The sequence below is a fragment of the Pleurodeles waltl genome, chromosome 6, assembly GCF_031143425.1.
Source record: "Pleurodeles waltl isolate 20211129_DDA chromosome 6, aPleWal1.hap1.20221129, whole genome shotgun sequence".
In the NCBI taxonomy this organism is placed as follows: domain Eukaryota; kingdom Metazoa; phylum Chordata; class Amphibia; order Caudata; family Salamandridae; genus Pleurodeles; species Pleurodeles waltl.
Window position 1 is genome coordinate 24,073,868 of NC_090445.1, and position 25,628 is coordinate 24,099,495.

The window sequence follows — 25,628 nt, forward strand, 5'->3', positions numbered from 1 at the left end:
CGACACTGCTATTGAGAAACTCAAGAAAGACACTGATACGGCAAAAGCCATGGGCGCACTCTACTCCCCGCAGAGCAGAGGCACATTTTGCAAAACACCTTTTAGGGGAGGGTTTCGAGGACAACCTACAGAAACCACAACATCACAAACCAGGCCCACTTACCAAAGCCAATATCAGCGGGGAAGTTTTCGGGGGCAATATAGAGGGGGACAATTCCAAAGAAGTAGAGGAAAATTCCAAAGCCCCAAAAGTCCTCAAAATAAGCAGTGACTCACAAGTCACACATCCCCATCACATAACACCTGTGGGGGGAAGATTAAGCCAATTTTACAAACATTGGGAGGAGATAACAACAGGTTCGATGGCATGTGTAGCTGCAGATACACATGTTGTGCATAGCCCGCCATCTGGTGTTGGGTCGGAGTGTTACAAGTTGTTTTTCTTCGAAGAAGTATTTTCGAGTCACGAGACCGAGGGACTCCTCCCTTTCGGCTCCATTGCGCATGGGCGTCGACTCCATCTTAGATTGTTTTCTTTCCGCCATCGGGTTCGGAAGTGTTCCTCTTCGCTCCGTATTTCGGTTCGGAAAAGTTAGTTATCGGAATATTCGACGGTATTGTTCGCGCTCGGCACCGGTTTAGTGTTAGCACATCGACACCGAAGAAAGAAGCGCTCCGGCGGCCCTTCGGGGCTTCCACTCTCCACCGGGGCCTGGTCGGCCCGACCGCGTCCATCTTCAAACCTCATGGACCGGACCCCCTTCCGCTTCTGCCCCAACTGCCACGCAAAGTATCCTTATACAGACCAACACTTGGTCTGTAATCTGTGTTTGTCTCCTGAACACAGGGAGGATACTTGCGAGGCCTGTCGGGCATTTTGATCCAAGAAAACACTAAGAGAACGAGATCGAAGAGCTCGAAGACTCCAGATGACGTCGACACCGGCTGAGAACATTGACCTCGAAGAAGAGGAGAGATTCTCCATTCGATATTCGGACTCGTCCAGGAGCCGAAGACGCAGCAAACCGTGAGTAAACCAGCCCCGGCAAAGACTCACTCGAAAATAATGAAGGCCAAGGGGATGCCACCGCCAACAGGCCATGGCTTAACCCGAAAACACGGTGACCAAACATCGGCATCGAAAAAGGCCTCCCACCAGCCGAAGACATCCGACTCCGGTCGAGATACCGGCTCCGACCCAACTCGGCACCGAGAGTTCGGCACCCCGAAAGTCAAAAAGGCTTCTTCGGAGCCGAAAAAAACTGTACAAAAAGCTTTGGTGCCGAAACATGCAGCCTTGGAGCCGAAACAGGGCTCCTATACAGAAGAGCATGGCCTTTCAACACAATTACAAGAGCACAGATTTGAACAAGAACTGGGCATGGGAGAGCCAGACCATGCCCAGAGGAGATTGCATATACAAAAGGACACGGGGAAAATTCAAACTCTTCCACCAATAAAGATTAAACGCAAGCTCGCATTCCAAGAAACTGAAATGCAGCCAAAAGCGAAAGTGGCTAAAGAGAAAACACCACCAAGGTTCTCCCCACAGCAATCTCCATTACATTCGCCACATCTGTCCCTGGTAGCAACCCCACCATTGATGCAGTCGCCAACACACACGGGGATAACTCAAGATGACCCGGATGCATGGGACTTGTATGATGCACTGGTCTCAGACAATAGTCCTGATTACTACCCGGCAAGGCCGTCACTACCTGAGGACAGCACTGCATACATGCAGGTGGTTTCAAGGGCAGCTACATTCCATAATGTAGCAATGCATGCAGAGACCATAGAGGACGACTTTTTGTTCAACACCTTGTCATCTACTCACAGCCAATACCAAAGCTTGCCAATGCTGCCAGGCATGTTAAAACACGCCAAACAAGTGTTTCAGGACCCAGTAAAAAGCAGAGCCATCACGCCTAGGGTGGAGAAGAAATATAAGCATCCCCCAACTGACCCTGTATATATCGCACAACAATTAACTCCTGATTCGGTGGTAGTGGGAGCAGCCCGAAAAAGGGCAAACTCCCAAACCTCAGGAGACGCACCACCGCCCGACAAGGAAAGTCGGAAATTCGATGCGGCAGGCAAGAGGGTGGCAGCACAGGCAGCCAATCAATGGCGGATTGCCAATTCTCAAGCTCTACTGGCTCGATACGACAGGGCACATTGGGATGAAATGCAACATCTCATTCAGCACCTTCCCAAAGAGTTCCAGAAACGTGCCCAACAGGTTGTTGAGGAGGGCCAAACTATCTCTAACAACCAAATAAGGTCGGCTATGGACTCAGCAGACACGGCGGCAAGGACAGTGAACACGGCAGTAACCATTCGTAGAAACGCATGGTTACGGAGCTCCGGATTTAAGCCAGAAATCCAGCAGGCTGTGCTGAATATGCCTTTCAACGAACAACAATTGTTTGGGCCGGAGGTGGATACGGCAATAGAAAAACTGAAAAAAGACACGGACACGGCCAAAGCCTTGGGCGCACTCTACTCCCCACAGAGCAGAGGCACTTTTAGGAAGCTGCACTTTAGAGGGGGGTTTTGTGCCCATACCACAGCCTTCCACCTCGCAAGTCAGACCCACATATAAGGGTCATTATCAAAGAGGAGGGTTTCGAGGACAATATAGAGGTGGACAGTTCCCTAAAGCAAGAGGGAAATTCCAGAGCCCAAAAACCCCACAAACCAAACAGTGACTTCAATGTCACAAACCCCCAACACGCAACACCAGTGGGGGGGAGACTTACCACAAGGTATTACTAAGGTATTACCACAACTGGGAACACATAACAACAGACGCATGGGTCCTAACCATTATCCAACATGGTTATTGCATAGAATTCCTACAATTGCCACCAGATGTGCCACCAAGAGCACACAATATGTCCAAACAACACTTAGACCTGTTACAACTAGAAGTCCAAGCATTGTTACAAAAAGAAGCAATAGAACTAGTACCCAACCATCAAAAAGGAACAGGTGTCTACTCCCTGTATTTCCTAATTCCAAAAAAGGACAAAACACTGAGACCCATATTAGACCTCAGAACACTGAATCTTTACATCAAATCAGATCGCTTTCACATGGTGACACTTCAAGACGTGATTCCCTTGCTCAAACAACAGGACTACATGTCAACATTAGATCTCAAGGATGCTTATTTCCACATACCCATACATCCTTCACACAGGAAATACTTAAGGTTTGTAATCCAAGGCGTGCATTACCAATTCAAAGTGTTACCATTCAGCATAACAACAGCCCCAAGGGTATTCACAAAATGCCTTGCAGTAGTAGCCCCTCACATCAGGAGACAGCATATGCACGTATTCCCTTACTTAGACGACTGGTTAATAAAAACCAGCACTCAGCAACAGTGTCTTCTACACACACAATACGTCATAGAAACACTACACAAACTAGGGTTCTCCCTAAACTACCAAAAATCACATCTACAACCGTGCCAAATACAACAGTACTTAGGAGCAACAATCAACACACAAAAGGGGATTGCCACTCCAAGTCCACAAAGGGTACAAGCCTTCCAAAATGTAATATTGAACATGTACCCAAACCAACACTATCAAGTGAGGTTTGTAATGAAACTCCTAGGCATGATGTCTTCATGCATAGCCATTATCCCAAACGCAAGACTACACATGCGGCCCTTACAACAGTGCCTAGCAAGACAATGGACACAAGCACAGGGTCAACTCCAAGATCTAGTGTTGATAGACCGCCAGACACACTTCTCGCTTCAATGGTGGAACCCTATAAATTTAAACCAAGGGCGGCCATTACAAGACCCAGTGCCTCAATATGTGATCACAACAGATGCTTCCATGATGGGGTGGGGAGCACACCTCAACCAGCACAGTATACAGGGACAATGGGACGTTAACCAAAAACAAATGCACATAAATCATTTAGAACTGTTAGCAGTGTTTCTAGCATTGAAAGCATTTCAACCACTAATAGCCCACAAAAACATTCTTGTCAAAACAGACAACATGACAACAATGTATTACCTAAACAAACAAGGAGGGACACACTCATCACAACTGTGTCTCTTAGCACAAAAGATTTGGCATTGGGCGATTCACAATCACATTCGCCTAATAGCACAGTAAATCCCAGGGATTCAAAACCAGTTAGCCGACAATCTCAGTCGGGATCACCAACAAACACACGAATGGGAGATTCATCCCCAGGTACTACAAAATTACTTTCTATGCTGGGGAACACCAGAAATAGACCTATTCGCAACAAAAGAAAATGCAAAATGACAAGACTTCGCGTCCAGGTATCCACACCCTCAGTCCAAGGGCAATGCGTTATGGATGAGTTGGTCAGGGATATTTGCTTACACTTTTCCCCCTCTCCCACTCCTTCCTTATCTGGTAAACAAATTGAGTCAAAACAAACTCAAACTCATACTAATAGCACCAACCTGGGCTCGCCAACCATGGTACACAACACTACTGGACCTGTCAGTAGTACCTCATATCAAACTACCAAACAGACCAGATCTGTTAACTCAACACAAACGACAGATCAGACACCCGAATCCAGCATCGCTCAATCTAGCAATCTGGCTCCTGAAGTCTTAGAATTTGGACATTTAGACCTTACAGAAGAATGTATGGAGGTCATTAAACAAGCTAGAAAACCAACCACAAGACATTGTTACGCAAACAAATAGAAAAGATTTGTTTATTACTGCCATAATAATCAAATTCAACCACTACATGCTTCCGCAAAACACATTGTAAGCTATTTATTACACTTACAAAAATCTAAACTAGCATTTTCTTCTATCAAAATACATCTCACAGCAATATCTGGCTATGTGCAGATTACACATTCAACATCACTGTTTAGAATCCCAGTCATCAAAGCATTTATGGAGGGTTTAAAAAAAATCATACACCGAGAACACCACCAGTCCCCTCGTGGAACCTCAATAATCGTATTGACACGACTCATGGGTCCACCATTTGAACCCATGCACTCCTGTGAGATACAGTACTTAACCTGGAAAGTAGTCTTCCTAATAGCTATCACATCTCTTAGAAGAGTAAGTGAAATACAAGCATTTACTATACAAGAACCCTTTATACAAATACATAAACATAAAGTGGTTCTCCGTTCAAATCCCAAATTCTTACCAAAAGTTATATCACCATTCCACCTAAACCAAACAGTGGAACTCCCAGTCTTTTTTCCACAACCAGACTCAGTAGCCGAAAGAGCCTTACATACGTTAGACATTAAAAGAGCACTAATGTATTACATTGATAGAACAAAACAATTTCGCAAAACAAAACAATTGTTTGTAGCCTTCCAAAAACCTCATGCAGGAAATCCAATATCCAAACAAGGCATTGCCAGATGGATAGTGAAATGTATTCAGACCTGCTATATTAAAGCAAAAAGAGATCTACCTATTACGCCAAAGGCGCACTCCACTAGGAAAAAAGGCGCCACAATGGCCTTTCTAGGAAATATACCTATGACAGAAATCTGTAAGGCAGCCACATGGTCTACGCCTCATACATTCACAAAACATTACTGTGTAGATGTGTTAACAACACAACAAGCCACAGTAGGACAGGCTGTATTACGAACATTATTTCAGACAACTCCAACTCCTACAGGCTAAGCCACCGCTTTTGGGGAGATAACTGCTTACTAGTCTATGCACAGCATGTGTATCTGCAGCTACACATGCCATCGAACGAAAAATGTCACTTACCCAGTGTACATCTGTTCGTGGCATTAGTCGCTGCAGATTCACATGTGCCCTCCCGCCTCCCCGGGAGCCTGTAGCCGTTACAAGTTGATGAAACTTGTACATTTGTAAATATATACTATTTTTATACACATTATGTACATACATACTCACTCCATTGCATGGGCACCTTTACTATATACACAACTCCTACCTCACCCTCTGCGGGGAAAACAATCTAAGATGGAGTCGACGCCCATGCGCAGTGGAGCCGAAAGGGAGGAGTCCCTCGGTCTTGTGACTCGAAAAGACTTCTTAGAGGAAAAACAACTTGTAACACGCCGAGCCCAACACTAGATGGCAGGATAATGCACAGCATGTGAATCTGCAGCGTCTCATGCCACAAACAGATGTACACTGGGTAAGTGACATTTTCCTTCTGTTGCAAAATGTACTTACCTGATCGTATTGATTCTGGTGCCTAAACAAACACATGCGATCAGGTAAGTACATTTTACAATAGAAATTATTACAGTTTTGAAAAGTCAACAATTAGTGCAATTGTCTGAAATAGCAATGTTAACCTAATGGAATAAAAATGTACACAACAGCCACTTACAGGGCCAATCTTCCAGACGGAAAATGATTAAAGGGCAGGGTCCTAGGCCACACCAACAGGTCACCTCGGACGGCAATGGGGCAGCCGGGTGCAGAGGTGCAGTTCAGCGTTGGATGCCCCATTGAAGTCAGTGGGGATCGGTCCGGTTAGAAAGGCGCAGCAGGTAGAGACTGGGGGCTGGTCCGAGTGAACCAACAAAGGGGTTCAGAACTTGTGATGCTCAGGGCCGTGGAGACACCTTTGGTCCTCGTCTCCTGGGTCCCAGGCAGCTGGATGCAGAGGTGTTCTTAAGCATCTGGATTCTGTCACCAGAGGCAGTCGCAGTAGAGTGGAGCCATCAGAAAAAGCCAGCAGGCTTGGACTTGGGGTCCATTCTGGCTGAACCAACAAATGGGCTCGGGTCTCACAAGGTTGGGTGATGTGGGAACAACTTTAGTTCTCTTCTCCTCTGTCGGGGTGGCCGGGTTCAGAGGTGTCAGGTCTCTGTCTCCGGGTCACTCGCAGCCTGCACAAAGAGGCTTCAAGCATTGTCAGGAAGTCCACAACTGGTGATACCAAGGTGGGTTTCATCTCTGGAGGGTCTGGGGCCCACGCTAGCACCATTGGCCCAGTTCAACTCTGGCTAGGGGGCACAGGTGCAGGAGTGCTTTCCGGTCTCTGGTTTAGGCAGTCCGGTGTCCTTGCAGTTCTTCCTAGGGGCCTGCAAGATGCAGGGGAGCAGCTTCACTACTCTCCGTGAGTTCTCGGTTCTGGGATGAAGGCTGGCAGTCCTCCCAGGCTTTTGGAGAGACAAGCAGCTGCAGGACGAGGCGACTTTGTTGCAGTTGTTGAAGTCAGCTGGCAGGGTTGGTGCCGAGTTAGCCACTGGTCTTCAGTTCTTGCTTTTACGTCTCCTTAGTGTCCTCCTTCTTTCAGGTCAGCAGGATCTTATTTCCTGATGCTAGGGACTCCCCTAAATACTGGATTTAGGAGCATTAGGGGAGTGTAGGGTAGTACCCAATTGGCTACTGACCCCTGGGGTCACTATGCCCACTATATGACCACTTCCAATGGAAAGTGGGCATAACCCTGTCCCATAGTTCCCAGTTCTGCCATCACCAAGATGGCAGACTAGCAAATTTAGTGTCCACATCAGGTAGTCCACCTTAGGGGTGGAACTGGCCTGAAGCCTGCTACTAATTTTCTCGCCTGTCCAGGTGCCAAATGGGCCCGAGTTAGGGGAGTCAGCATCTCCTCATCTCTTAGGGAAGCCAGATATGTCTAAGAATCAAGGACATAGCAGGGTAATTTCTGCTCTTGCAGATATGTCCTAACATGTGATATAATGCACCATGCCTTAGGGCTAGAACGCCTGCTGTAGGGTTGACTTACATATATTGCATGCACTGTTAGTGGGCATGGCTTTTCTAGCTTCACCAAGACACGCAGCCGGCACTGGCAGTCTGCATGAGCTAGGTGTGGGGTCCTTAAGCTGCAGCCCTTGGGGACCCTCTTTGGTACTCATGCCCTAGGTACCTGGGGTACCATTTACTATGGACTTACAGTTGTGCCAAAGGTATTGCCAAATGCAGAACAGTTGTACAGCTTTAGGGAAAGAACACTGGCACTGGGGACCTGGTTAGCAGGAACCCAGTGCACTTCAGTCAAAGTTGCCCCAAACAAGTGGGGGGACTACTGCAACAAAAGCCCAGTCTCCTTTCGTGGGTCAGGTAAGGCTACACCAGGGTCATCTTTGGACAGGATTTCCTTGGTTAATTGGAACTTTGACTAAAAGTTGCCTACCCTTCCCACTCTTACCCTTCCCACTCTTTCTTTTTCTTCTGGGGCCTACTTGTGTCAACTGCAGGTTTGGCACCTCCAGCATTCTCGGGAAGGTCTGGTACTGGGCCGGTTCCTATTTTGGGTTCATACCAACCTCTGGTAGGTCATTGCCTAGGGGACACTCAAGAGGGGAGTCTGGACTGACTACCACCCTGCTCCTTCTAAGGGGCCTATCTATGTCTAGGGGTACTAAACTAACAGGCCTAACAGTAACCTCCCCTGGGCCAGCCCTTACCTTTTTAGCTTCACCTGGCAAGTACTGGTCTGAGAATACCAACCGTTCATGCACTATGGTGTGACTGGCACTGGTGTCTTTAAGGGCAGTGTCTGGGATTCCATTCACCAGTAGGTGGTGGAAGTGACTGCTTTCCTCTGGAACCACCAGCTCACCAGGTGGCCCCACTTTTCAGTTTAAGGCTACAAGGATGTCCTAAGCAGAGAAACCATCCTCAAAGGCTACACTGGCAACCCCTGTACGTTTACTAGTTGGTGTGTTGTTAGGACAGGACATGTCCTTGGTTCTGTGCCCTTCCTATTTACAGTCAAAGCGCCAAACATTTTGGAATGCCAGGTTTTACCCTGGTACCCACCCTTGCATTGTGAATTGCCTCTGGGCCCGCCCTCCTGGACAGGTGTTCGGGGACCTGCAGAAGATGTTTTATCTTCTTCATTAGACTGTCTGCCATCTTTCCCTTGTGGGGGCTTAGCAACCTCTTTCTTTTGGTCACAACCCTCCACAGCTCTTTTTGGACACCCTAGTTTTGACCCAATGATCAGCCTTCCTCCCCAGCTCCTGGAGAGAGGCCCAACCCAGGTCCACCAGGTATTTATTCAACTTTTCAGAAGTACAGTTACTTAAAAGATGTTCTTTGATAAGCAAATTATAGCCCATCATAATCTTGCACCTCACTTCCCTTAAACCAGCCATCTAGTGTTTTCACTGAAAAGTCTCCAAAATCTACCCAGGACTGACTCAAGGTTTTCTGAGTCTCTCTGAACCTGATCCTGTACTCCTCAGTGGTGAGTCCAAAGCCCTCAATCAGGGTTTCCTTCATGCAGTCATATAACTCAGCATCTGTCTCATCCAGCTTCAGGAGTCTAACCCTACACTTTCCTGAAAGCAGCTCGCTCCCAGAGTAGAGCCCCAATACTTTTGGCAGAGTTTGCTTAGTTTACAAGCTCTCTCAAAGGCTGTGAACCATATGGTGATATCATCACCCTCTGTAAATTTGGGGACAATCCCTTTGTGAATCTTAGGGTTAAAAGATTCTTCTTTTTCCCTATTTACAATTTTGCTGCCACCTGAGATGGGTCCTAGGCCCACCTCAATTAATTCCTTTTCTATTGCTAAGAGTTTAGCCGCTAAGCCTGTCCTCTTGGCTAGTTTTTGAAGATCAGCATCTTCGCTATCTGTATCTTCTGGGGTACTGTCAGACATACTTCCAGTGGGGTTACTACCTGTGTGATTCCCCAGGGAGTCCTCATTCTCTTCCGCATCATCTTCCCCATTCTCATTATGGGTTTCTTTCCCTCCCATGCCTCTATCATTTTCTGCAAGCAAGTCTTTCACATAGGCTTTAGTGGGTTTAGTCTCCATGGCAAGTTTTCATGCTTGGCAGGGGGCTTTGGTTTGGACCAACTTAAGGTTTTTGTAGGGGCCCAGGTTAAGCTCCTGGGATGAACCTGCTACCTCAGTCATGGTTTTCAAGCTATTGGGACCTTATTAGAAACTTAGAAAAAAAAATCTAAGTCTACTTCTAAAAGGACCTAACTAACTACAGAACTTTAAAATTCTAAACAGTTTTGACTTGGGGGACTTAACAGTTAATTTTAAACAATTTAGAAAAATTTAATATTGGAAAAAATGTTTACCTAAAGACAATTTTGGATTCCTTAGTGGAATCACGTATAAAACAAGTAGCACAGCAAATGTCTAGTCTTGTATCCTACCGCTGTGCCACCAGTGTTGGAAGTTGGCTCTTTATATGGTATACCAAAATGAGGTTTACCGTGCAAAGAGTCCAGGTGTTCCCTTGTAAGTGGACAGAGACTTGCTCTAGCAATCCCAAGGTGCTCTTTTAGGGGATAGTGTGGCCGAGCAGCCTTAGGCTTATCAGAAAGGACTGTTAGACATCTGCAATAGGCACACAGTCAGTAAATGAGGCACATGACTCAAGAAGGAGATCCACACCAGTTTACTAAAATGACATGTATCTTTATATTTGTTTAGGCACCAGAATCAATACGATCAAGTGCGTTTTGCAATAGAAATTCTTACAATTTTGAAAAGTCGACACTTATTACAATTTTCTGAAGCTGCAATGTTAATCTGTTAAGGAAAAACATATACGGCAACTAGGACTCAGCAGTGACTTACAGGACCAATCTTCCAGACTTAAGGGAGTATCGGGTAGGGTCCTAGCCCACTCCAACGGGTCACCTCGGGTGACACTGGTGCGGCCGGGTGCAGAGGTGTAGTTCAGAGTCCAGTTCCCTGTTGAAGTCCATGGGGATCAGTCCGGTTAGAAAGGTGCTGCAGGTAAGGACTTGGGGGCTGTAGGGAGCGGGCTCTTAATGTAGTGGACCAAAATGAGGTACACTGCAGAGAGTCCAAGCAAACCCCCAGGGTATTACAGAGGCACAAATGGTGCCTCAAATGCTCTTTTGTGGTAGTGTGGTTGAGCAGTTAGGCGTATCAGAGGGTAGTGCTAAGCATGTAAGGTACACACTCCTAGAGTAAGGGAAACACACTCAATTAAGAAATCCAACAGCAATTTATAAAAATAACACATACTTTTATAGAAACTTAGATATTAAAGATCATCGGAATGAGGTGAGTACTTTTCAAGCTATATAGATTTTTACAGTTTTTGAAAATTGACAGTGCAATTCTTTGGGCGCTGTAATGCTATCCTATGGGGCTCTGGTGCATTCAGTGCCAGAGGTGTGTTACGGGGTCAGGTGTCCCATTCACTTAAAAGGGAAACCGTACAGTCACAAATTTGATGCAAGCTAGGACTGGAAAGTCATTCTGGGGGAACCCACAGCGGAGCTCAATCCTTGACGTCCTCGGGCATGTGGGGGCATCGTTGGTCCACTTTTCCTCAGGCTGTGGGCTCTGGTGCAGTGGTGTCAGGTCTGGTGCTGGAGTTACTCGCGGTTGCAGGGGGCCCACAGAAGCAGTCTGCAAGTGTGGACTGGGCGTCCAGTCCGACCAAGCCAAGTGGGCTGAGGTCTCACGAGACTGGGAGACATGGGGACACCTTGCTCCTCAGCGGACGGATGCAGAGATGTCCTGAGGCGTCGGGTCTTTGGCTCCAGGTAACTCGCAGTTTAAGGAGGGTTCTGAGTGTGGACAGGCTCCCCCGCTGTCGTGAGCATGGGCAGGCTCCCCCGCCGTCGTGAGCATGGGCAGGCTCCCCCGCCGTCGTGAGCATGGGCAGGCTCCCCCGCCGTCGTGAGCATGGGCAGGCTCCCCCGCCGTCGTGAGCTTGGGCAGGCTCCCCCGCCGTCGTGAGCTTGGGCAGGCTCCCCCGCCGTCGTGAGCTTGGGCAGGCTCCCCCGCCGTCGTGAGCATGGGCAGGCTCCCCCGCCGTCGTGAGCATGGGCAGGCTCCCCCGCCGTCGTGAGCTTGGGCAGGTTCCCCTGTGATCCTGAACAACAGTAAGCTCCTGAGCACATGACTGTTTTTTTTTTTTTATCCAAAAACAAGTCAAAGGTGTCTACACTTTAATGTCTCTATTAAAGCGTGTTTGGCTCTAAAGAAAAGGGTGCTCTATATAAACATTAAACATGTTGGGTAATAATATGTGCCTTAGCTCAGTGCCACAAAATGGGCTGCAGACTCCTTTGAAAGAGTAGATGGGTTACTAACCTTCATTGAGATTTGAAAAAGGACCCATGACCCCTTGTGTATGGGGGGGGGAGATGAGTATGTCTGTGATTTTGCTGCACAAAAAAAGGTTGGGAGGTTCTTTGGGTAGAGTGGCAAGCATGAACAACCCATTGCAACATGCCGGTTGCCTGCTGTAGTGTTTAGTGGCATTCTTAGGGGTGAGCGAACACTGATAGATTACAATTCTCTAGTAAGGTTGCAGCTGTGTTCTCAGATAACCCTCTGTAAATCTTTAGCCTACTTACTTTTCAGTGCCCCATTTTGCAGTAATGTGTACTGCAATTCCCACCGCTTTTCCCCAAACCTGACAGTTGTGTGCAGCAGCCCCCTATTTAAGCACATTTTTAAAAGGTCTTAAACTGCAGTGTCCAGAGCCCCTTCTGCCCACCCTGCTGATTGGGCTCCACGAAAGAGAGTGTATTGTTTGTCTGTGCATGTTTTCCAAACTAAGTATTGTGATAAAGAAATATTATTTTCCACAGGAAAACTTTCCCCTGCAAAGCAGACCCAATTGAGAAATTTCCTGTCCAAGAGAAAGACTCCTCCTGTGCGATCCACAGCTCCAGGTACCGTCCACATCACTGTGCACAGGTGCTGTAAGATATTATTGTATTTTGAAAAGGTAACCGCATCTACTGGTGTAATGCTGTGGTACGGTTAGTGCATGCTTTTTTTCCATATGTGCAGAAAACATGCATAATTGAGGACTTTTTCACTCATAGAGACCTGTGATTACTGAATTTACCTTTTATTTGCAAAATTTCACAGAATTGTTATAAAAAGTTAAATTTAGGATGCAGGCCTTTGAAGGAGAAAGAAACTCACTTTGGCCTTTTCTAACTGGTCGGTATTTGTAATAACGCTTTTGCCTGGGCAGTCTGGTCATGAAATGCCCTTTTTGAGCATTGCCAGGGTTCTGTGCATTGATGTGATTATGCAGGGTCCTATCATTCCTGTTCATTGTCCTTCCATCAGCTTATGAGATCACCAAATATGAGGCGACTTCAGTGGTGGGTCACTGGCTATCGCCTTCCCTCAACTCACCCTCAGCCTCCCTTGCTGAAGGAATATCTAGGAAGAACCTCTGTCCTCATTTACAAATTGATGTGAGATCTATACATTGGAAGGACACACAGAGTATGATATGTAGGTACATAACATAGGGTTTTCATCTGTACCTACTGCAGGAGAAAGTAACTGACTGTATTGCCACTGTGAGGCATGGTGGCAGAGTCTGAGAGAACACTGGAACGATTGACTCTGCCTGATCTAAAAGTAAAGAAGTGAAGTTTGACTCTGTTGTTCAGGTGGAGGCTTCTGGATATATGTATACAGTCGAGGATGGATAGTGAGCGACATGACTTTGTACGGACTCTGGTTAATGGTGATGGTGTTTAGGCTTGTGTGATAGGTACGTTCAGAGAGATTGAGGAGTCCGAGTCTGCGTAATGTTGGGAGAGTTTTATTTTGTACATAATGTGGCTAATGAATGGAAGAGGTCTCATCTGTCTGGGCAGACCTGACACATGAATTGTTGTTTGGCACAGTTGCACAATTCATTGCTATATTAATCTGTTTTTTATTTCAACAGCAAATTTGTCCCGTTCAGCTTTCCTGTCTCCAAGGTTTTCAGATGACTTTGATGAAGTTAGTTCCACTTCGTCCATCTCACAAGCTCCAGATCCGGAGGAGATCAAAGAGGAGGAGGAACAGGGGGAAGTACCGGAGGAAGTGGTACCCATCCGGCTCCCACGGCATGCACCGGTGGTCCGGACCCCCTCTGTTCAGCCTGGCCTAGTTTCTCAGCCTCCTGTCTTTGGGAAGAACCAGCTTGGCGTGGGCCCTGCCATGCCCCAAAGTGAGTGTATTGTGAGCTTTGCAGTGATCCACCAGTCAGCACCCACCTCTCTCACTGATGGACCCATCTGTAGTCTGAGAGTCATTTTGCTCATGGATTGTGGGTTTTGCCTCCTGAGATCAAGGGGGCTGTGACCAGAATTTTAGAATAGCAGAAGGGGAGGGGGAAGAGAGTTGTACCTTATCTGGTGAGAGGGAAACTGAGTTGCAGGCGACACAGTAACGGTGCAGCGGATGGATCATTACTGGAGAGTGGATATAGGTTTTGAGGATCTGAGCACAAGAGGGCATGCTGAGCCCTGATAACAGACAGATGTTGTATGGAGAAGGTCGGCTGCCCTGCTGGAGGCGTCTGTGCATGACCTTGAAAAAGTTGATGCTGAGGAGCTTGTAGAGCCTTGGTTGATTCAGGTGCAGTGTTGTGGGAGAGAGTACTGTCCCTTGTTAAGAATAGAGTCGGTGTGCAGATCTTTGGTGAGCATCGGGACCCTTTTAGGGAGTGTGTACTGTCTGAAAGTCACAGAGGTCCTTGGTAAGGGGAGGAACTTATACTAAAGGAGCATGCACCGTCTTGCTTTGAGAGCTGTAGGGGCTGTCTTTAGAGTGTAGTCGAATGGAAGTCATACACGTGGCTTTAGGAAAGCTCTGGTGCCCTACCCTGTTTCTTCAGACATGCCCTGTGTTTTTCCTCCACTGAACGCGACCATGTCAGAGCTCACTCTACGTTTTAAAATTGCTATTAGCAGAACTAGGGTCTGGTGACCAGTGGTTCACAAAATGTGGCTCTCAACATGAGGGAGGACCACCGACTTCCCTTTCCTCTGCGATGGCTGGTAGATGAACTCTCTGCTGAAAAGGTCTGGTAGTGAACTACATCAGCACCTTAAGCCCCTTTCTGAACAAGGTTTGGATGCTGCTGCTGGCAGCAGGTTTCCTTGATGGAACTGTGCCTCACATAGAGCTATGCCATGACAGCGAGTGCCATATCTTAGTAAGTCCTGGGTGAAAAAGGACATTGAACTGACATTGAAATGATCCAGTGGATTCACCTTACCTGTTCCATTGCAACTCCTGCTTCAGGAGGGCACAGGATGTTTATGTGCTGTAAGCTTCATTCTGCTGCACATTTAATCTGTGAACTTCCTGTACGTTGACTGCTCTATCTGTACATTTGTGTGTTTATATCTCAGCTAATTTGTGCATCAACATGTTTTTATTTACTCCCCTCTCATGTTAGTTCCTGCTTCAAACCGCGCTGTCCCTACTGGAGCAGACAGCACCAAGCTGGCAACCAGAACTGTCAAACATGGCGCTCCTTTGCCCAGCACCACAGTACCTGCCCAGCAGGCTGCCGCCGCAGCAGCCCTCCGGAGGCAAATGGGCATCCAGTCTCCGGGTAAGTTCACCACAACCCACACATGGTGTGCAGAACTCCTCAAAGGCCACTGGGTCTCACTAAGAAGTTTAGTCAACAAAATGTGGTGGATGGGGATGTTTGAATTAATCTGAACCATGGATGATTATTCTGGACATTAATCTGCCCAACCAGGCTGCACTCATTCTGCCTTTGCTTGTTTTCCTGGTCCAGGGGAAAATGGCCGGCAGTTCACAATTGACTGTCTTACTATTGGAGCTTGATGAAGGCTAATTTGTAGAATTGTTGTTTCCTGTTTGGGAGCAGACGTCGGTGGGTGGCATTCATTCAAGCAGTCCACCCATCATTTCTTTGTTTCTCCCATTAACAAGTTGGTTTGTTTCCCGAGTGAAGTGCCAGACTGAACATATGCTGAAGAAGTGGCTTGTGCATTTATTAGTATTTGTTTGCCGCAAGAGAAGGGTCACGTTCCAGGCCTCACTCAGCACAAAACAAAGGAAAGGGTAATCTGCATGACATAAATTCCCTGCTATTGCCTCCATCCACAGGCACATGCATTGCCCATGCAGCCCCTGTGACACCAAGGCACTTCCCTGCCCTCGGGTTATGACACAAGCCCATCCCCTCCGCCCCAATGCACTACTTGGCTTCTCTGCTCCCCACAAATGTTCTTATTACCAAACATACCACAACCCCTGTTCTTCTCAAGTTCTGATCACATTACCACAGAAGCAAATGAAGAGACAGTTTTCTGCCTGAGCCACTGTTTGTTTGATAACACGGTTTGTGATATTCTGTGTGTGTTGCGTGTCCTCTAGGGTCATAGTCAGCTACTGCCTGCCGCAGGCTTCTTTCTAGTGGACATACAATAAAGGCAGTATGGAAGACAGGTGCACCCATTAAAATTAACAAACCTACCAACACTAAATAGACTTGATGATGCATTCTAAAAGATCATAGAAACATGTTTATTTTTTTAGGATAGAGCTAGAATTTTTTTAGTCCCAAAATGTTTTGCATTTTGTGTTTCTGTGAGCATTCATTTGTTAGAGACGATCACTCTTTTACTGCGGTGAGCGGCCACCATCAGACTTGTGAGGTCAGTTACACTTGCTTCTTATCTGGACATGTCACGTATTTCCTTGTTAGAGTTGTGCCCAGTACCTTCTCTGTGGAGAAGAGCAAGCCTTTACCACCTTTAAAATCGGGAATAGAGGCGTTTTCAGCCTGCCTACAATAGTGGGAGAGGTGTCTTGTCCTTTCTGTGCACATCTGTGGGTGGCACCCTCTCTCCTCTCTAACATGGATGGGTGGCGCGAAGCCCCATTCCCTTTCCTCTGCATTGGAAATGGTACGCACTGCTCCGTATTCCCACACCGAAGGGGGGTTGCCATTCCCCCTCTTGCATTGTATGGTGGTGCCCAGTCCCCTTTTCTCTAAGCGTTGTGGTAGGTGGCCTGCCTTTTCCCTCTATATTGTCCTGCCCTGTTTTTTCTTTTCATAGGTAGGTGGTGTATGCCACTTTACTGTGCCACGTGTGAGAAGCCTGGTTCATTCGCTGGATGCAGTCTCACCTGTAGTTTTCCTTTATAAGAATGGGGTTAACCTCACCTTTCCTTGTATTTAACAGCCGTGAACCCCGCTCTCACTGAATCGACTTTGAAAGCAGTGCCACAGGTTGTAAATGTGATGGAGCTGAGGAGCAGTGGCCCACCCATCAGCAGCCCTGCTGTCATCGGGTAAGTGCAGATTCTGTGCTCAGTACTTACATGGTGCCCAGCGCATGGTTGAGTGTAACCAGGTACTGGACTTCAGTTGCTGTAGGAAGCTGTAGACTGCTGCTCTGCAGCCCTGCTCTTAGTGTGCTAACTTGTTAAGTATGCACCCTTTTTTTTGGAGAGCTGCTGTGCTCTAGGATCATTTAGATTGATGTTCTGGCACTCTTAAATGTTAGTAAGGTGGAGCCTGGTTTGTCCACTGAAAGAAGTCCACTTGGAGGAGATGAGGAAATCTCTTCCCTCCCTGTGAATGATGGTATGACTAACCTTTGAACTTAGGACACTCGTCATTGGGCGTGTTGATGAAATGTAACACACTGACCTCACTTCGTTCTTATGTTAGTAGTACTGATTCTCCAGTATTGGGGTATCTTTCATAGATTCACATGCTTGAATCATTCCCCGTCGTCGAAGTGGGAGCCCCACGGTACATAGAAAGCAATGAATAGAATTGTTTCTTTTTTTTTTTTTTTTTTTTTTCATTGAAGTCAATAGGAAAAAGCATATTCAATTGTAGAACTATCAGCCTCATTAGAAAGGGCCCAAACTTCAACCAATCAAGTGTGACCACCCCTTTAGAACCCTCAGCACAGAGGCTCAGTCTGTCAGATTTTCTACCGCACGTCGTGTGTAAGGGAGTCTCCCTGAGCTCTGCTCAGTTTTCCATCTCTTCAAGAGAAAATCTTAGAAACTTTCACTTCATTTTTCTACAGAAGTTTTTTCCATCATGTCTACAAGAAAAGGTCTGTTTAGGCCTTGTGGGACCTGTGGCAAATTGAGACTGCACTGTGAGGACCCTCACAAGGAATGTATCTATTGCTTACATCCAGAGCATAAGGTCACGGACTGTAAGATCTGCAGCACCTTTCCCAACAAGACTCTGAGGGACAGAGAAGCCAGGCTCCTACTTTGGCTCCAGAAAAGGAAGGCAAGGGAAGCTCTTTCTGAAGAGGAGAGTGACACTTCAGTGACCTCAAAGAAAAGGAAGAGGTCTGTGGAGAGCCTATCCCCTACAAGCAGTAAGTCAGCCAAGAAGCTGCATGCATTTAAGGACAAGACGGAGGATCTGCCTTCAACATCCAAGGTAACAGGTGGCAGGGTTCACTCGGAGCCATCCACACCTGCTTCTTCTTCAAAGAAGCTTAAAAAGCCTTCAAGTTCACTACCTCCGTCGACGTCCAAAAAATCGACACCGTCGACGAGCGCTCCGTCGACGTCAGGCCTTCCTTTGACGACGACGACAGTGACGGCCACGTTTACAGCTGCTTCGTCTCCGCTGTCATCTACGACGATAACATCGGTGAGTCTGAAGTATGGTCCGTCGTCGTCGCACACTTTGAAAATCACAAAGAAGCCGTCGACGGGTAAGAAACTGAAATCTTTGCCGTCGACGCACTCATCGACGAGAAAATTCAGAAGATCACCGTCGGTTTCACCGACGAAAATACCGACAACGCACCTGACGACGACAACCCCGTTGACGGATGGCTTAGCGATATTGACTTCGTCGACGAGACCTTCATCGACACTGGTAGCACCGATAGCGACTACACCGACGACGGCTCCGTCGACGCCTGCACCGTCGACGAGAACACCATCGACGAGTGCTCCGTCGACGGCAGCTCCGTCGACGACTCATTATCCTCACTCTGGAACATCTCCTTACCTACCGCAAAGAATTTTACCTGTGAAGAGCAAGTCTTCCTTATTGCTGCCATCACATACATCGCCCAGCAAGGTTGCACCAATTCCTCCACAGCATCTATTTGCTGATGACGGCGACGGTTACTCTGATGACGGCTTTTTTCCGGTGGCACGTAGTCCATCCGAACTACGTATAAAGTGCCAAGAGGAAGATGAGGAGGAGGATCTTCAGCCCTATTCGGACCAACAGGATCAAGAGCATTTCCAACAACAAGAGCAGACAGTACAGATGCCGGTCTCGTTAATAAACAACCTTCAACAAATGATGCAGAACTATTATTCGAGATTTCCTCCAGCTGGTCCTTCTACACCGGTACAACCTCCACAAACACCAGTGTCCACTCCGGCTAGACCTTCAGAATTTCCAGACCCTACCTCAGCACCTACTTCGGTTCAGGGTATTGCTTCACCTTCATCCGAGGAGGAACAGGAAGAAGGGGAGATACAGGACTCGGATTCTCTCATTCCGGAGTGGGATGAGTATCAAATCCAAACTCCATCTCCGTCTACACCACCGCCAGTGGACTCTCCACCGCAGGACATTGGGGGTTTCCATAGTGTCATGGAAAGAGCTGCGAAAAGATTCCAGCTACCAATTACGTCGAAACAATCAGACTGCTTTCTTTATGACTTTAAAGAAGACACTAGAAAATCGGTAAGGGCCATACCCATTGTCGATTTCATTTGGGAAGAGGGCCTAAAAGTCATGCAGACTCCGTCCTCCATTCCTGCAGTCTTACCGAGACTAGAGAAAAAGTATAAGGCACCAGACAACTCCCCAGCGTGTTTGATCAGCCACCCTAAACCGGATTCGGTTATTTCGCAAGCAGCTCAGAGGAGATCCAGGAATCCATCGGCATCTCTAACTGCCCCCCCAGACAGGGAAGGACGTCGTTTGGATTCCATAGGCAAGAAATTTTCAACTATGGCTGCCACCATGGTTAGAGCAGCTAACTCTCTGGCAATACTGGGGAGATACGATCGCCAGATGTGGTCTGACATGTCACAATTCATAGATATGTTACCGGAGAGCAGTAGAGTTGAAGCACGTAGAATTCTGCAAGAAGGAGAAAAGATTTCGGCTGAAATCATAGAATCTGCCATTGATGTTTCGTCCACAGGATTTCGACAGTTGGCCGGGGCGGCTGTGCTCAGACGCCAGGGGTGGCTTAAGGCTACCTCTTTTAGACCTGAAGTTCAATTGAAAGTTCTAGACATGCCGTGTGATGGCGAGCTTTTGTTTGGCAAACATGTCGATGATGCGTTGCAGTCTATTAAGGCAGACACTGAAACAGCCAGGTCACTTGCAACGCTTCAGTACAAAAGAAAACCCTTTCGGGGAGCGAGAGGGAGAGGAACTTTTTCATATAGAGGAGGCTCGCAACAATATCGTCCTTACTCCTCTTACCAAGGTCAATTTCGTTCAACCTTCGGTCAGCAACAACCGCATTCCTTTCGTCAGCAATCATCAGCTCACTTCAGACAACAAACGAGAGGAAAGTCTGCCTTCAGAACCAAAGAAACAACAAGAAAGCAGTGACCCTCATCAAGTGTCTGCACCCAGCCCCTATATCAACACTCTTATAGGGGGCACAATTTCCGAATTTCTACACCAATGGTCCAGAATAACTACAGACAAATGGGTATTGGATATTATCAAGCGGGGGCATACACTAGAATTCAACCAACCTCCCCCTCAAGTACCACCAAGAGGTCCCCCGCCAGCTCATCTCTACGAGCTTATGGATCAGATTGCTATCTTAATGAGGAAGGGAGCAATAGAGATCGTACCAAGGAGCCAGAGGGGAACAGGTTTTTACTCCCGTTTTTTCCTTATCCGGAAGAAGACCGGAGACTGGAGGCCTATTCTAGATCTTCGTTCGCTCAACAAATACCTCAAGAAACAATCTTTTCGCATGATCTCTCTTCAAGACGTCCTGAGCCTGCTCAACCGAGGAGATTTTATGACATCGTTAGATCTTCAGGACGCATATTTCCACATTCCAATTCACCCCAATCATCGGAAATTCTTGCGGTTCAGGGTTGCAGGCATTCATTACCAGTTCAGAGTGCTGCCTTTTGGCCTCAGGTCGGCTCCAAGAGTGTTCACCAAGGTTTTGGCGCCAGTGGCGGCCCACCTCAGACAATTAGGGGTACAGGTGTTCCCGTACTTGGACGACTGGCTAATAAAGGCACGTACAGCATCGAAGGCTGCCAGAGACACGGAGACATGTCTCTCCCTTTTCGGAGCTTTGGGCTTGACAGTCAATTATCCCAAGTCTCACCTAGAGCCCACTCAGAACATCACGTTTCTAGGAGCCATCTTAGATACTCTACAAGCGAAAGCCTTTGCTTCGCAGGACAGACGAAAGAAACTTCGAGACTTAGCAGCACGTCTCAGCCAAAGAAGGTCCGTTTCAGTGCGGACTTACAAGTCTTTTCTAGGGATGCTATTGTCTTGCATTCCGTTGATAAGGCACATGAGGACTCTTCAACAACAATTGGACAACCAATGGAAACAGAAGGCTCTTTCAACGAGGTAGTTCGAATAACCCCTTCAGCGAAACAGGCTTTCAGGTGGTGGAAGGAAACTCCCCTCGTCTCAGAAGGACTGTCATTCCTGAAGGACAGGACCATGCACGTAGTAACAACAGATGCATCCCTAGAGGGATGGGGTGCTCATTTACAGGATCTTTCCGTGAGGGAAAGATGGTCCACTCAAGAATCAACTCTCCACATAAATGTATTAGAACTAAGGGCGGTTGCTTTGGCACTCAAATCCTTCCTCACGAACATCAGAGATTCTTCAGTTTTGATAAGGACGGACAACACCACGGTCATGCATTACATCAAAAACCAGGGAGGCACAAGGTCTCTGGCTTTATCACTGGAGGCGCAGAAGCTGTGGCATTGGGTAATTCAGCATCGAATCTCCATCAGAGCACAACATCTCCCAGGGATCACCAACACCTGGGCAGATGCCCTGAGCAGGAGTCGAACCAGCTGCCACGAGTGGGAACTCAATCAGTCAGTTCTCGACAGTCTCTTTCGTCGTTGGGGAAAACCCACTCTAGATCTGTTCGCGACCAGAGACAACAAGAAATGCCAACACTTCGCAAGCTGGCGTCCGCAGAGGGGATCAAAGGGGAATGCGTTTTTGATCAGATGGTCAGGGATTTATGCATACGCTTTTCCCCCGCTTCCACTCATCCCGAGGCTTCTGCAAAAGATGAAGAGGGAACAATGCAGGATTCTACTAATCGCTCCCAGATGGCCACTCCAGTTCTGGTTCACAGAACTTCTATTACTTTCGGAACAACCTCACATTCGGCTGAAGGCAATACCGGATTTGTTGACAATGAGTCAGGGTCAGGTTCGTCATCCCAACCCGACATCTTTTCGTTTATCAGCCTGGCTCCTGAATTCTATGAATTCGATGGATTAAATATTCCTCCGGATTGCAGAGAGGTGCTTGCCTGTGCCAGAGCTCAGTCTACAAACCGAACATACAAGTTCAAGTGGAAGAGATTTTGCTTATGGTGCGTAGCTTCCAACATCCATCCTCTAAGTTCATCTCCTGAACAAATTTTGCCATATTTATTGCATTTGGCTAAATCCGTTCTTTCACATTCATCGATTAGGGTGCATCTGGCTGCCATATCCCGTTTCAGACGGACGTCTCAGTCACCTTCACTATGGTCCTCCAGAATAATAAAACAATTTCTTAAAGGTTTATTTAGGATGTTTCCACCAATCCATCGTCCTGCACCGCAATGGCATTTGAACATTGTGCTCTCCCAATTAATGAAACATCAGTTCGAGCCTATTCATAGAGTGGATCTCAAGTTCGTTTCTTTTAAAACAGCCCTTCTTCTAGCCTTGACATCGGCAAAGAGAGTCAGTGATATCCAGGCCTTTACAATTTCTCCACCTTTCCTTCAATTCAAGCCAGAGGTGGTCATTTTGAGAACAAATCCAAAGTTTATACCTAAAGTTCCATCATCTTTTCACTTAAACGAACCGGTGGTTCTAAGAATTTTTTTTCCAAATCCACAAACGGCAGCGGAACGAGCTCTGCATTCTTTAGATATTAAGCGCTGTTTAAAGTTTTATATAGAAAGGACAAGCGGCTTCCGTAAATCTGATCAATTATTTATCAGCTATGGAAAGATCAAAAAGGGTAACGCAGTTACTAAACAGACTATAGCGCGCTGGATCTCTTCCGCCATACAGTTGTGCCACCAGTTGGCGGGGAAGCCATTGTCATCCAGTGTCCGAGCGCATTCCACTAGAGCGGTATCCACTTCAACAGCTCTGTTCGCTGGAGTCCCTCTGAACCAGATCTGCAGGGCGGCAACATGGACACGTGCTCATACTTTCACCCAGCATTACTGCCTGGAAGCTACTGACAAGGTGGATGCTGCGGTAGGACAAGCGGTTTTGCGTAATTTGTTTACATAAGGTGAGCCAATAATCTCTTACCCTCCGTCCTCTGTGTATTGTTTGAAGCATAATTTAAAGTGTATAATTGCATATGTGTGGCTATAGATAATGTATATAGTTAATATGGTTAGCATTTAATTTGCAAAGGTTAATTGCTTACATAGCAACGGGTACATAGCGTGCTTTATAAATTATTGATTGATTGAACATGCATTATAAATATGCATACTATTAGTGCTACAAGAAGCAAACTTTTGTTCTTACTGCTGGCTATTCTGATTCAAGCATGTGAATCTATGAAAGATACCCCAATACTGGAGAAGAAAATGAGTTACTTACCTGTAACTGTGGTTCTCCAGTATTGGTATCTTTCATAGATTCACATGCGACCCACCCTCCTCCCCAGAGAGGCTCACCTTCTCTGATTTTTTCCTGTAATCTCTACTGCGGAGAAATCTGACAGACTGAGCCTCTGTGCTGAGGGTTCTAAAGGGGTGGTCACACTTGATTGGTTGAAGTTTGGGCCCTTTCTAATGAGGCTGATAGTTCTACAATTGAATATGTTTTTTCCTATTGACTTCAATGAAAAAAAAAAAATTCTATTTATTTGCTTTCTATGTACCGTGGGGCTCCCACTTCGACGACGGGGAATGATTCAAGCATGTGAATCTATGAAAGATACCAATACTGGAGAACCACAGTTACAGGTAAGTAACTCATTTTCTTTTCTGGCTCCGCTTGCCATGCCCCTTGTTATGAACCATGAGGTGTGCCATGCCTGGGGGGAGTGGAAGCGTCACCTCATTACCAGTGAGCGCCAACAGATCCTATTCTTGTCTCCGACTCTCCTCTACCATCCCTGTTTACTGAGTGGTTTCATGACCCAGGGGTCTTGCAACGTCATGTTTGCGTTAAGCTTCATCCGACACTGTATGTTTTTCAAGGCTGTCTAGATCCCTTAACATTAGTGCCTCCTGCTTTATTCTTACCTTGCTTCCCATATTTCTGTTACCAGAGATGTTGGAAATGTTGCTAATCCTAAATGCCGGATTTCTTAATATGCTTAAAATTATTGGAATTGAGCCTTGGACTCCATAGGAGACCCCAAACTATTCCACTGAAAGGCTCCCACGTGAGGACAGCATTATGACCGATGTTGAGTCCCTTCCCACATATGAGGCTCAATTAATTTCATATCACAGTCGGATGCTGATGTGAAATAGAGATATATAACATCCTCTTCAACCCATGGAGTTGATCTGAACTACCCAGAGGACATCAAAAAGCCTCCTGAAAAGAAGTTGGCAATTTAGAAAGTGTTAAAGGACCTCCAGTGATTTGACTAAAGCTATATTTATAATAATATACTTAAAGGGACTTTCATCCACCTCTCTTCATCCATTGGTCTTCTGTGCCATTCACATTTTGCTTCTGCCCACTACATCGTCCAGCAATGGGAAATGGGTCAGCGTACTTCAGCCACTTGTTAACTTCACTTTCAGCGAGTCTCACAATGAGACCACTCCTTCAGTACCAGTTATTTTTGTCAGAAAACTGCTGGATATACAAGGAACATTGCAGCGCTTCAAAAACTGCTGCACAAATAAAGTAACAAATACAGAAACACACACGTTTTTCTGACCAGAGGCCCTAGCTGGAGGAGTGCCTTCCTGCTGGCCCAAGCCTTGAGATTCCTGTGGACCCCCTGGAAACGGTTCACAGACCCCTGGGGTTCTGTGGACGACAACTTGGGAACCTCTGTTAGAGGCCTTTCCTGAAGCCTGATAGAGTTACCCGGATCACCTTGTTTGCATTTGACCAGTCAGAGAGGTCAGCCAGTATAAGGAGGGCAGTGAGACTGTAGTTAGCTGGGTTAGCCCCATCACCTCCTTTAAAAAACTGGTTTATAATGGAGTCACGCTGCCTCTTTGGTATGGCACCACTTAAATGAACCTCTTTGTATAATGCCAATAATGTGGTTGACCAGAAAAGAGGCTGTTCTTTAAAGATGGCCTGTGGAATACCATTTGACCCAGGCGCTCCACGATGTCTGACGAGTGTAACTTTTTAAATTGAAGATGGTAAATAGAAATCATCTTCATCCGTAAGCAGGTGCAGCTCCTTCACGTCCTTCATCGGACCCAAAGTTGGCCATAACATTATGTTCGGTGGCATGTGTAGCTGCAGATACACATGCTGTGCACAGTCCGCCGTCTGGTGTTGGGCTCGGAGTGTTACAAGTTGTTTTTCTTCGAAGAAGTCTTTTCGAGTCACGAGACCGAGGGACTCCTCCCCTTTCGATTCCATTGCGCATGGGCGTCGACTCCATCTTAGGTTGTTTTTTTTCCGCCATCGGGTTCGGACGTGTTCCTTTTCGCTCCGTGTTTCGG

At 46.8% G+C, this 25,628-nt stretch overlaps 1 protein-coding gene across 2 annotated transcripts in view; it reads left to right on the plus strand.

Moving 5' to 3' along the window:
* Window positions 1–25,628, plus strand: part of NUP214 (nucleoporin 214) — a 387,516-nt gene that overhangs the window by 112,920 nt on the left and 248,968 nt on the right. For both annotated transcript variants that reach the window (XM_069237075.1, XM_069237076.1), the window contains exons 21-24: window positions 12,564–12,647; window positions 13,673–13,939; window positions 15,176–15,334; window positions 16,944–17,052. In XM_069237075.1, coding sequence (XP_069093176.1) covers window positions 12,564–12,647; window positions 13,673–13,939; window positions 15,176–15,334; window positions 16,944–17,052 — 619 coding nt within the window. The remainder of the gene's footprint in view (window positions 1–12,563; window positions 12,648–13,672; window positions 13,940–15,175; window positions 15,335–16,943; window positions 17,053–25,628) is intronic.